Below are 13,913 nucleotides of genomic sequence, written 5' to 3' on the forward strand. Positions count from 1 at the left end.
AGGGCGGAGATCGCCAAGCGTCGACCAAGCGAGCAAAGCAGAGAGCACGAAGCAGTGGAGAAAGCCTGATCGAACGGCTGTGAGGAAGAGGACAGCGCCAACGCATGCGCCGTGTGTTCAATACGCACACACGGATCAACCAGCATCAACGAAAACCGACTCGTCATCCCAGCAGTGAAGAAAGAGAGTCAAAGCCTTCCGAATGAGCGCCGCCGCCAGAGCTGCAGAGAACGGGCCACCGCGCCGTCAGCTACCGAGGACCGCCAAGCGCCGCTAAGCGCCGCCGCTCACCTCCCTGCGGAGAAAGTCGCGGCTGCAACCCGCACGGGCGAGAGGAATCTGCGAACCAGGGTCGTATCACTTCCCCCTCTCACAGACTCAAGGAAGCACATAGTGAATATCGTGTCAAACCTGTTTCTTTGCCATAGAGTCTCGCCGAAGAATTAATTAAAACAGAGCCAGATTCGCTCTCCCACCAACACACACGCCCTCACCCACCATTGTCTCAAACATTCCGTTAACAGATATAATCTTGCCAACGAATCGATTGATGTGCTTAGCCTCTGGGGCATAATAAGTTGCCTGTATTGCCTTCATATGAATATCGTTGCATGCCTGTTTTAAAACTCCGCCAGTCGCCGGTTGTGCTCGATACATGGGGGAACTACTGAGATGTCTGGTGGGAAAGTAGAAATTACGATTGTTAGAAGAATGTTAGCCTTCAGTTCGTTAATTGCATAATCTCGCCAATGAATCGATTGACGTATGCTTTTTGCCTTTGCATGCTAGAATGTCACATGTTTGTTTAGAATAAAATTGTTAACACAGAAGTATCTCGAGTGTTTCTTCCAAGTCCATGCAAAACTGTCTTATTCCTAAGAACTGTAGCCTGCGATGAGATATGAAATTGGAGACCTAACATAACATAAAAACACAAAGATAATCAGTAAATGTTTAATCAATGATAATCGTGTTATCCTGATTGATACAACTCTGGATAAACGAAACTAAGCTTAATTATCATAACTGCACACATTAACATAATCGCAAGCATTCGCATAAATTACTACGATTATCTCCGTGATGATCATAATTAATGCATATAATTACACACATTAACATAATTTATGCGAGTTACGCATTTTTTGAAATTTCATTAATTTTTTTTATTTTTATCAAAATTTCATAATTACAACATATACAACACTGGGAAGACCTTTGTTTTCAAACTGCTCCTCGCTAATACTCGCCAGAGAGAGAAAATTGCTCTAGCTGTGGCATCATCGGGGATTGCTGTGTAAGTTGATGTATGTGTGTGAGTCGATGTATGTGTGTTGGAGTCCATATGTGTGTGTGTTTAGTTCCATGTGTGTAAGTCGATGTCTGGCTGTGTCATTTTTGCCCGGGCAACGCCAGATGTCTGTGTGTGTACGTCAATGTGTGTGTGTGTTTAAGTCCAAGTGTGCGTGTCAGTCCATGTGTGTGTGTGTGTGTCTATGTGTGTCAGTCGATGTATGTGTGTTAGTCCATGTGTGTGTAAGTCAATGTGTGTGTGTGTGAGTCCATGTGTGTGTCTCTTAGTCGATATGTGTGTGTAAGTCCATATGTGTGCTTAGGTCGATGTGTGTGTGAGAGTCTACGTATGTGTGCGAGTCGCTGTATGTGTGTACGTCGATTTGTGTGTGTAACTCCATGTGTGTGTATCTAAAGTGGATGTCTGTGCGTGTGAGTCCATATCTGTGTATGTGTGTAAGTCGATGTGTTTGTGTGTGTGGGTCGATGTCTGTGTGTGTGTCTAAGTCGATGTGTGTGTCTTTTTCGCCGGGGCAAAGCCGGGTACTTCCCGCTAGTTTGCTATATGGGGGATCTTTGTCTTTGTGGGTGGGGTGCACACCGGGAGTGGTGGGTAGGGAATGAATTATGAGACAGCGAAGGCAGTGCGTGGGCCCTCACCTGCTGTGGCTGGGTTGTGGCGAGCGGCTCCTAATGGCCGTGACGAGCGTGGAGAAGAACGCCGGCTGCACGATGGGGATGCTCGTGATGAGGGCGCAGATCGTCTGTGGCAGAGCACGGCAAACAAGGGACCACGCGCCCATTACTCCACCACCACCACCCGCACGACCGCCTCGTATGCCCATGGTGCGAGGCAGAGAACCGCAGAGCAGCAGTGGAGCAGTGGTAACAACACCCAAGCCTCGCAGCCAGAAGGGCCTGAATTTGATTGCCGATACGGGCGCCTTCCTTTGTGGAGTCGTCTACATTGGTTTCGTCGGGCTTCCCCGGTTTCCTCCCATTGCTAAATAATCACGACACAATGTAACTGGTATTGGCCAAAGAGCCCAATGCTGAACCATTACCTGGTAATTGGTTAATGTCCATGCGGTGTTTTAACTCTGTTACAGATGTAAGAGTATGTACGGTAGAACACCCCTTGTTTGTAACCCTCTTATCCACAAATCCCATAGCCGTAGAGGCCAATTTTGTTATCCACAAGTCCCTGAGGATTTACTGATCATTCTAGTAATGGACAAAAACACATCATTGCAACTGTGATAAAAACACGATGAAGGATTCTCCCTCATTGTCTTGGAGGGCGTGGCAGTTGCGAGATGTAAAATCCCTCGCCTGGTATGCAAGAAGTCGTGGATTCGATTCCGACTCTGATGTCTGTATATTTGGAGTTTGTGTGTCTCTCTCCCCGTGGATTTTTCTCCGGTTCCTCCGGTTTTTCCCTCAACATTTAGAATCAACACCACGCGTTTAGAGTATTTGGCTGCTATACATTTCCACGTGATAAGCTACTTCGTTGAGCTATCATTTGTGGCCAGGTCGCTTCTGAAAAACTGGGACTAACCTATACTATGGGAACCTCATTTGCCAGTAAAAATATGATAATTGGTTCTTTACCCTTCTATCTGGCAACAAAACTGACACCTTTTTACAAGGAGTCATGTTTGCATAGACCGCAATACCTGCAGTCATAATACAAACAAAATAACATAACTCTGATAATGTGCAATCAACTTTAAAGACAGTGCACATTATCAGAGTTATGTTATTTTGTTTGTATTATGACTGCAGGTATTGCGGTCTATGCAAACATGACTCCTTGTAAAAAGGTGTCAGTTTTGTTGCCAGATAGAAGGGTAAAGAACCAATTATGATGGGACTAACCTGGTAAAATAAAAAATAGGTTAGTTTTTTTTTTATTCCACTCATTTACCCAGGGAAATCCTTACGGAGTCTCAAGACCTTTATAGGTGGGTTTTGCTGGGCTTTCTCAGTAGGGGCAAGGATAGAGATGTGTTTCTCAATCGAGTGGGTTGTGGGTAAATTTTCGTATTTGGACCGTGACGCCGGCACATGATGCCCTACTCTTGTTGGAATTACGTCGCGGGAACTCTCACGTCCACTGTGAAGTAGACAAATGTGTATTTTTTCATCAATACACCCGCAATATTAACCAGGGCGGCCTGCAAAATTCCAACCACGAACCTCTACAAAAAAAGTTTCTGGTGGGCTTTAAAGAAATTATTTATTTGTAAACTAAGCACATGAGATGGCGCCACCGCCAGCCTATGCATGTGGCCTGTAATCCAGCACTTTCGGCGAGGGTTGGTGGCTCAAACACTGATGTTGTGGAACTCCCTTCCCATGGGCGTTGAGGTGCCATAGCCTGACTTGCCAGATGGCAGTACAGCAAGTGGACGAACCACCATCTGTTTACATCTCTATGGGAACAAACATTAATCGTAAATTGGCTGGAAACATATTTAAGTAAATACATAAATAAAAACAATGCAGCAGGAACCTCCTGAAAAAGAGTCTAATGACCCAGTGTGGCTCTCCCGGATGATTGAGTATCTCTCTCACCAAAGGAACAAATGCGAACACGCCGAGCAAGCAAAACCTGACTTTGTACATTGCAGTACAAGGCACTGGCAGCCTGTGCAAGCAGCATCCTGTGAAACATCAAATCCTGCAAATTACTCAATTGGTATCACACATGGCAGAAACATTACTCCCTACTGTGAGAACTTGGCAGGAACCCTCCTGAAAACGAGTCTTGAGACTCGGTGAGGCTGTCTGGAGTAAACAAACGGAATATTACGAGCAGGCACCACAAGGGGATTCACAAACGTAACTTTAATATGCTATGGGCCGATTATGGGTTTTAAAAAATCTGCACAACTGAAAATCTAAAGCTTCTTCCTGTACAAGTACATGGGCTTTAACTCAGTCACTTAAAAACTAAACTATTTATATTTTACCATGTAAGGCCCATTTGAGCTGTGTAGCTTCTTTTCAGAAGCGACCTGGCAACGAATGATAGCCCAACAAAAGTGGCTTATCGCGTGGAAATTTATAGCAGACAAATACTAGAAATGCATGTTTCTAAATGTGGAGGGAAACACTGGAGGTCCTGGAGAAAAATCCACGCAATCACGAGAACATGCAAACTCCAAATATACAGCAGCCGTTAGGGTCGGGATCGAATGCACGGCCTTCTGTATACCGGGCGAGGTAGTTGACATCTCGCCATCGTGGCAAAATATTACTGCTCACTCGCAAAACTGAGCAGAATTCCATGACGAGAAAATTAACTCCGACAGGCCGCCAAGGAGATGGAGCGGCGAAATCAGTTCACACACAGGTGCTGGACAGATTTGTACATCGCAATATCGTGAGAGATGGTTGCTGCTTGGGGAGGCAGTCATCCAGCAGCGAATTAATGGTTGATGATATCAACACTGTGGGCCAAAGTCATAGTTATGGCTCGGCTCAGGCTTGAGCCACTCAGCTGCTTTCAAAAACGCATGAGCGGCTGAGCCATGATTTGACTCAATGTAACTGCGTGGCTTTGTGCCGGCTCACTAGAACCACAGCCAATCCTGAGCAGAGCCAATCCTGAGCAGAGCCATGACTATGAATGCAGGGCCGAGTCTCCATCCCTTGTCATGTGACCAGTCTACCAGGTCACATTCCCACCGGTTCCAGCGGTGGATGGAACCCAGCACGGGAACCGTTACCTTCACGGTGACCTTGATGGACGTCATGACCAAGTGGGTGCAGTCGCTGGTCCATTGGGAGACGAAATGTCCTCCCAGCACGAGCAGCGCGGAGCTCAGCACGTGCTTGGATTCCGCATCGAGGCAAGAAGTGCACACGACGAGCGGGGAGTACGCCACTCTGCACAGAGAAGACGGTGGCCCAGCACTCACTCTCAACATTCATATTACGAACAGAGCGCCGGGTGGCTAAAACACAGCAAGTTGGCACAGTATGGGGCACAGGTGGTGCATCGGTGGTGCATCGGTCAGTCAACCCATGGCATCTGGGTCTGTCCCGTGTCCTCCTGCCAGCGGGCGTTCAATACTTCACGTGGCCTTAAAGTGAACATAGCTTGGCACAAGCGCCGTGGTGACGTCACCGCCACTTAGTGGCAAATGCTGGTTATTGTTGTTATGTATGCATACGCTTGTGTAACGGTTAGCGCGCTGCGCTACAAACCCGACCACATGCGTCCGATTGCCGCTCACGGCCAACACCAGTGACAATTACCTGAACTGGTCCTGCGCCTCCCTTTGGTCAACCCAGCCTCAAATGAGTACCTAGTGCGGTGTGTAAAAACATCACCACTGGGGAGAAAAAGGCAGTCGGGCGTGGGGCTGGCCACCCACTCCCTCATGTACCGTTCTGGCCTTCATAGGTGCTACTTGCTAACAGCATTTGCCCCAAAAGTCTGTTAAGGCTATACGAGGAATATTTGTCTGGTTGTTGTGTATGTATGTTTAGGGGTATGTATCTTTAATCAAAATATTGCATGTGGATAATCCCTTGAGCTAGAACATCTGGTTTGCATGATTGGTACATGTACAGCAATCACATCATGACACATACACAATAAAAATTGATAACTCGCACGGGGTAATACCAATCGCATTTACACTAACCTCTGCTGCTGTAACTTTAATGCTAAACGAATTCTGTCTAGAACTAGCTTAGCTCTTATCTCAGAGAAAATCAGCATTACGCGCACCGAACTAGATCAGTTAGACAAGACACTCTACAAATCACACTTATCTTTGACTGCAACAATGTTCACATCGGATTGGGAACATGTAGACAATATGACTGCCTCTTCAGCTGCCGCTATGTCGACCAAATGTAAGGACAACTTGATTTCCAAATTCAACCGCCTCTCAAATAAGAGACCGGACCCACACACTGAAAAGCTAGACGTTAACAAAGTCGTAATTAATCGCAGTAACAGTTCTATTTCTGATGGTCTGAAATCCGTTTTAGCTAAATGACTAAACTTTGCAGTCACACCTAGACACATACCAGTTAATGATATCATTGCCCGAGTAGATGTGGCTCTCAAGGGCCTGGGTCACATTGCTGCAGACGTAGCAAGATCTGAAATCGCTGCAACCCTCAAAAACGCTAAGATGCCAGCTAGTAACACCAGCAAAGATGAGCGTTTTGAATTAGCTCAATTAAAAAATAGGGATGACATTGTCATCCTCTCGGCCGACAAAGGCAATGCCACTGCCATCATGGACAAAATAGAATAAAACAAAATTCAAGAACTACTCAACGATGGCAGCTATACAAAAATAAAAAGAGACCCCACCAACAGCCTCGTCATTAAAATCAACAAAATAATTTCTGATTCAACTGCATTAATTGATCAAACCAAACAGTTCTCGTTGAAACCTTCTGCAGCCAGGTCAACAAGATTATATGGCCTTCCAAAGATACATAAAGAAGATACACCTCTTCGTCCCATTGTCTCTACTATCAACTCCCCCACTTACAAACTGGCTCGTTTTTTGTCTGAAATCCTGCGGCCTTTCACTGGAAAAACCACCTCTGCGGTACTAAACTCTACTGACCTGGTATCGACAATCAAGGGAATTTCCCTGTCCCCAGACGACCTGCTTGTCAGTTTTGATGTGATTCTAGATTTGAAGCTTTCGTGACTGCAAGGATTCATATTCTTAGGTTTTTTCGGTAAAGTCACGTAGGAAAAACATTAAAAGTAAAATAAAATAAAAATCACGACGTTTCGGAGGCAACACAAGCTTCCGTCTTCAGGTGGAACCGTCACAGCCACGACAGCTGTATCAAGTAAATGAGAGATTGCAAGAGCTACCACTCCGTATATATAATGGTTGGAGAGGGGGGAAGGGCCAAGTACGGCACACTTTTTATTCATATGGTAAGGTGAGGCTTAAGAGGGTGAGCCTTTGTTATGGAGAGGTACGGTTTGTGACTAAACCTGGCCTACATAACAATAGTGTGAAAAGGAGAAAACAACTAAACATGGTAAAACAAGCCTGGCTGTCTAACAATAACCTGTAATAGTTGTCTGTCAAATAAGATTGGCCAAATAAGTGTAGTTAAATCTTTTTTGCATGGTTAATCACATCTTTCCAATGATTACTCAGTTTGTAACCATCATCACGGTTGAAATTATGTCTGTGTTTGTATATTTGTATGGCTTCGTGTACAAACCTTTGATGGTAGCCAGGAGGTTTGCAGAAAACCTTGGTCTCGGGAAAGACAATTTCATGAGAGCCCACCGAGTTGTAGCAATGATCGGCAACGGCTGAAGAATCAGTTCTGCCGTGTTTCAGATCTGACTTGTGCTCGCGGACACGATCAGAAACATGACGTTTCGTTTCTCCAATGTAGCAATCACCACAAATGCAACTCAATTTGTAGACTCCAGGATACTGTAAGTCAGGAACGACATCCTTCACAGATGGAATCAGATCACGGATTTTATGCACTGTACTGAATCGGACTTGGATCTTATGTTTGTTTAGAATTTTGGAGATCTTTTTGGTCACGCCTGCTATGTATGGTAACGTGATAGTTTTGGTCGGAGTTTCATGTGGCTGTTTCTGTGTGGTGGGAGAAACAGCTTGGCGGATAGTGCGGTCAGAGTATCCGTTCATCCTGAGGGCCTGATGTACGTGTCTTAATTCACCGGCCAGGTGGTGTTGGTCAGAAATGCCATGGGCTCTGTGGTATAGCGTTTTGATGAGAGAATTATTTTGAGATGGGTGGTGGTGGGAATCCGGTTTCAAGTAGGAATCTGTGTGGGTGGCTTTCCTGTAGACAGAATGTCCCAAGGTCCGTCAGGCCTCCTCTCAAACAGAATATCCAAGAATGGTAGAATGGTAGTTTACCATCTTTCTCCACTTCCATGGTGAATCTGATGGATGGGTGATGTAGCCCTCAGAGGCATAGGACACATCCATGCGGATGTAGCAAGAGCTGAAATAGCTACTATTCTTAAGAATGCTAAGAAACCCACTAGTAACATCAGCAAAAACGAACGCTCTGAACTCGCGGACCTAAAAAAGAGAGGTGATATAGTCATCCTCTCGGCAGACAAGGGCAATGCCACGGTCATCATGGATAAAGATTCATACAACAACAAAATCCTGGACCTTCTTAACGATGGGAGTTACTCCAAAATTAAAAACGATCCCACTAAAGCCTAACGACAAAAACCAACAGTATCATCACGAGTTCGACTTCCCTCATCGAACCAAGCAAACGTCCCTCTCTAAAACCATCGGCGGCTAGACCTCCCAGACTCTATGGTCTTCCCAAAATCCATAAAGAAGGCACCCCGCTACGACCCATCGTGTCGACGATAAACTCTCCTACGTACAAACTAGCCCGTTTTCTATCAGATACTCCGCTCCCCTTCACAGGCAAGACCTCTTCGGCAGTACTCAACTCAACCCAATTAGTCTCTATGGTTAAGGACATGGTACTATCTCCTGATGACATCCTCGTCAGCTTTGATGTAGTATCTTTGTTTACCAAAGTCCCAGTACCGGACACCCTAACAATAATTGAGGACTTAGTCCAACATGGATTGAATTCTGATGTACCTGCGCTGGTTAGGCATTGCCTCACCAACACCTATTTTACCTGGAATGGCACCTTCTACAAACAGAATGATGGTACCCCTATGGGCTCCCCCTTGTCACCAGTTATAGCCAACATGTTCATGGAAAAGTTTGAATCAGACGCCATCCAGACATCCACCCTGCGTCCTTCCCTGTGGAAAAGGTATGTGGATGACACTTTCGTCATCTGGGCACATGGCCTCCCAGCATTGAACCACTTCTTGGACCACATCAATTCTAGACACCCATCCATCAGATTCACCATGGAAGTGAAGAAAGACGGTAAACTACATAACAAAGGCTCACCCTCTTAAGCCTCACCTTACCATATGAATAAAACGTGTGCCGTACTTGGCCCTTCCCCCCTCTCCAACCATTATATATACGGAGTGGTAGCTCTTGCAATCTCTCATTTACTTGATACAGCTGTCGTGGCTGTGACGGTTCCACCTGAAGACGGAGGCTTGTGTTGCCTCCGAAACGTCGTGATTTTTATTTTATTTTACTTTTAATGTTTTACCTACGTGACTTTACTGAAAAAACCTAAGAATATAGTTTTGATGTGGTTTCCTTATTCACCAAAGTTCCTGTACCTGACACCATCGCAATCATTGAAGACTTGGTTCATCAAGGACTGAATACTGGGGTACCCCCCCTGGTGAGACACTGCTTAACCAATACATACTTCACCTGGAATGGAACTTTCTACAAACTGAGGGCACCCCAATGGGCTCCCCCTATCTCCGGTTATAGCCAACGAGTTCATGGAGAAATTTGAGAATGACGCCATCCAGACTGCCACTCTACGCCCGACCTTATGGAAGAGGTACGTAGATGACACTTTTGTCATCTGGCCACATGGCCGTCCTGCTCTAGACCAATTCCTTGACCACATCAATTCCATACACCCAGCCATCAGATTCACCATGGAAGTCGAAAAAGATGGCAAGCTACCCTTTTTGGATGTCCTAATTAAAAGGAGACCTGATGGTTCAATGAGCCATTCTGTCTACAGGAAAGCCACCCATACGGATGCTTACCTAAAACCGGATTCCCACCACCATCCATCCCAGAAGAACTCCCTCATCAAGACTCTATGCCATAGAGCCCAATGCATCTCCGACCAGGAACACATTGCCAGTGAACTAAAACACGTATGCCAAGCTCTTAAGGCGAATGGTTACTCCGACTACACAATCCGCAAAGCCATCACTCCAACCATCAAGAAGGATCCTGTTGAGGAGCCTTTCAAAACCATCACCTTACCCTACATTGCTGGGGTCACAAAAAAGATCTCCAAAATCCTGATTAAACACAAGATCCAGGTCCGATTCAACACAGTACATAAAATCCGTGATCTGGTCCCGTCTGCAAAAGATGTGGTTCCAGACATACAGTACCCTGGCGTCTACAAACTAAGTTGCCTCTGTGGTAGCAGTTACATTGGAGAAACCAAACGACATGTCTCGGACCGCATCCGTGAACATAAAACACCTCAGCCGTGGCAGATCACTGTTACAATTCAGTGGGCTCACATGACATTGACTTCTCCAAGACAGAGGTTCTCTGCAAGCCATCTGGCTACCACGAGAGATTCGTTCATGAAGCGATCCACATATACAAACACAGAGACAATTTCAACCGAGAAGATGCATTCTGGCTCAGCAATCATTGGAAGGACGTAATAAACCATTTCGGATCTTAACTGATTGTGTTCACGTTTACGGTGACTTTCAGACCGCAGTCCACTCACTGGCATTGACTATATATCTTGTATTCTCCACAGGGAATGGATTCTTTGCTCCGCTGCAAGTCTTCTACCTCCACTCTCCCATTGACATATTTCGTTGCTTCCTCTTTGTATCTTTCATGCGACGGTCAATGGTATAGTGTATAGCAGATTGTATAATAATAAATAGTATAAAATTGTAATGTTTAATATAATGTATAAGGCAATATATAGTATTGTAATTGTATAGTGAATATACAGCAGTGTGATATACAGTAGGGTGGATAGAATAATACAGTGTAATATTACGCTATGTATTCTAAGGTATAGGGTGGTGTATAGTAATACAGCATATAATTTAATGTTGGGTTTGTCTATGGCAGCATATAGCACGGGGTAGACCCGTGTGATGTAAAAGAAAAAAGTTTAGCTGGAAGCATATTATATTTTTTGCGACAAAGAATTGTAATGTATTACTTACTGTTAGTAGCTCAGCTTATTGGAGAATATATTTAGTATACGGATGATACTATGTAGTTTATACTTTAGTTTTTTACGTGGTTGTTTAGTTACTGCAGCTACATACTACTAACATTCCTTCCCTTTATTAATGCTACCCCTATCCCCTCCCTTTGATGCTGCTAATCCTGCATAATGCACGGGCATATGACTTTGAAACCCCCCGCCCACCTCCTACGCATTTCACAAGTAGTACTAATCACATACCTGCATTTCCCATAAATATGCTAAATTCCTCTTGATATTCAAATTATTTTGTCAAGGCGCCCTTCCCCCCTTCCAACTCAGCTTAAATATATGCTCCAAGCGTGGTGGTGTTTCATTCAGACGCTGTCTCCCCGACAGACCTGGTCTTCACCTGAGGACGGCTGCTTGCGTTGTGGCCGAAACGTCGTGAGAATTATTTTATTGTTTTATATTTATTATTTTATTACTTCCCTTCTACGTGACTTTACCGAAAGAACCAAGAAGATGAACTCGCATGGTGTTTACACAATATACAGCTGGGTAACTCAGCAGTCGAGCGAGCGGCTCGCAATCGGAAGGTTGCAAAAGTTCAACTCCTGGTTGGGGATTGATTCGGGTTATCATCCCTGTGGTGTCGATAACATTAATTCCACTTTGTGGGGAAATAAACAGTGGTTGTCCTATGGTTAGACTTGCCCACACCAGGAGTGAGGAATTTCCACCACTGGCTCAGATGAGCACCACCCAGTGCTGATTTGAGCAGGAAATCACTCTGCCGTGAAAATGTACACAATTAACATCACGCCCAGTCAAGACTTCAATGGCTTCTCTCCACTCAGCTGTGGTCGAGACTGCATTAAGATGCAGTGAAGAAGCCAAGGGATTCCGAGTTCAGTCGTTGATGCACAGTGTGTGTTGAAGCCAGGACCTGTATTTGCTCTCAAAGACACCGAACTTCAGAAGGTCGCCACAACAGAGGGCCCGCTCGCTGCCGCTAGTCAGCTTCTCCCCATTGACGAAGGTTCCATACTTGGAGCTGTCCTTGACGGAGAGTGCAGGCCTGCACGATGGACGTGCCTGGGAAAGAGAAAAGGGCGACACTTGGGATGCTGCGCAGTCATCATGGGTTATATTGGGCGTCAGGGCACTGGTGCAGTGGTTGACACTCGCGCCTTACAGCAAGAAGCTCCTGGGTTCGAATACTGACTTGTACACCTTTCTGTGTAAAGTCTGTTGTATGTTCTCCCCCCGTTCTGCGTGGGTTTCCTCCTATAGCTAAAAAACTCAAACTTATTTTGCACCATACATAGCAAACCGTGCTAATCGGAGATGCGGCAATCTAATTGGTATTGGCCAAACATCCCAAAGCTGACAAATTCCTTGCACATTACTCTATTGGGATTACACACAGCAGCGGCAATATCTTCCCCCTGCTGTGAAAACTTCAAAGTACCCTCCTAAGGAAAGAGTTTTGAAGCTCGGTGAAGGCGTCCCTGGGTAGGCAAGCGTTGCTGTAATGAAGTAAAGTGAATGTGTGTTGTACCAGGCTGGGCTCGGCGTGCGAGACCGTGAGAACTGCGTGCACGCGGCTAATAGACTGGTCGTGGCCGATGAGGATGCCACAGTCCTTCCTCCCCACCACGTGGCGTTCGCCCACCAGCAGCTGGTGCTCGCTGCCTGCAGGAACACACGCAATAGCACTCCAGCGCTGCCGTACGACACGAGTGAGCGCGGGATCTACGGATGAAATGCGCCTTACAAATGTAAGCTGGGAGGGCATAACTGTGGCCGAGAAGATCCGGAGCTTTGTATGAAACGAGAGGCCAGGTAGCTTCTTCCCCACATCGTTACGCAGCCACTGCACCACCGCTCTCCACAACACACTACACATACACGCAGCGCGCTAACCACTGCACCACCGCTCCCTAAACACACTACACATACACTGTACACACACAGGCAGGCCGCTAACCACTGCAACACCGTTCCCTACACACACACTACATATACACTGTACACACACACGCAGCGCGCTAACCACTGCACCACCGCTCCCCACACACTACACATACACTGTACACACACACGCAGTGCGCTAACCACTGTACCACCGCTCCCTACACACACACTACACATACACTGTACACACACACGCAGCGCGCTAACCACTGCACCACCGCTCCCTACACACACACTACACATACACTGTACACACACACGCAGCGCGCTAACCACTGCACCACCGCTCCCCACACACTACACATACACTGTACACACACACGCAGTGCGCTAACCACTGTACCACCGCTCCCTACACACACACTACACATACACTGTACACACACACAGCGCGCTAACCACTGCACCACCGCTCCCTACACACACACTACAAACAGAAGAGGCTCCCGCACACTGGAGCCGCGGACACAGACAAGATACACACAGACAGGAGACATAGAGACAGGAGACACAGAGACAGGAGACACAGAGACAGGAGACACAGAGACAGGAGACACAGAGACAGGAGACACAGAGACAGGAGACACAGAGACAGGAGACACAGAGACAGGAGACACAGAGACAGGAGACACAGAGCCAGACACACAGACAAGAGACACGGAGACACGGACCTTGCGCAGTCTCCGCGGGCTCGAGTCTCCACATCTCCGCGCGCTGTCCCGGTGTGACCTCACCGCGGCGCAATAGAAATGGCTCGAGTGACTAATGACGCCATTTCACGATTGAGCGTGATCGAGAGTGAC

At 46.3% G+C, this 13,913-nt stretch overlaps 2 protein-coding genes across 2 annotated transcripts in view; one reads left to right on the top strand and one right to left on the bottom strand.

The window, feature by feature from the left end:
• The window catches only part of NBN (nibrin), a 42,365-nt gene extending 28,457 nt beyond the window's left edge, over positions 1-13,908 (bottom strand). Inside the window, exons 1-5 of the mRNA XM_078602174.1 lie at positions 13,782-13,908; positions 12,695-12,828; positions 12,080-12,228; positions 5,031-5,190; positions 1,954-2,057 (exon numbers count right to left, since the gene is read on the bottom strand). Of these exons, the coding sequence (XP_078458300.1) occupies positions 1,954-2,057; positions 5,031-5,190; positions 12,080-12,228; positions 12,695-12,828; positions 13,782-13,815 (581 nt within the window). The 5' untranslated portion in view covers positions 13,816-13,908. The remainder of the gene's footprint in view (positions 1-1,953; positions 2,058-5,030; positions 5,191-12,079; positions 12,229-12,694; positions 12,829-13,781) is intronic.
• The window catches only part of BRCA2 (BRCA2 DNA repair associated), a 61,799-nt gene continuing 60,723 nt past the window's right edge, over positions 12,838-13,913 (top strand). Inside the window, exon 1 of the mRNA XM_078602171.1 lies at positions 12,838-12,978. The gene's annotated coding sequence lies outside the window, so the exon portion shown is untranslated. The remainder of the gene's footprint in view (positions 12,979-13,913) is intronic.

Source organism: Lampetra planeri, chromosome 17 (assembly GCF_965212315.1).
Source record: "Lampetra planeri chromosome 17, kcLamPlan1.2.h2, whole genome shotgun sequence".
Lineage (NCBI taxonomy): Eukaryota > Metazoa > Chordata > Hyperoartia > Petromyzontiformes > Petromyzontidae > Lampetra > Lampetra planeri.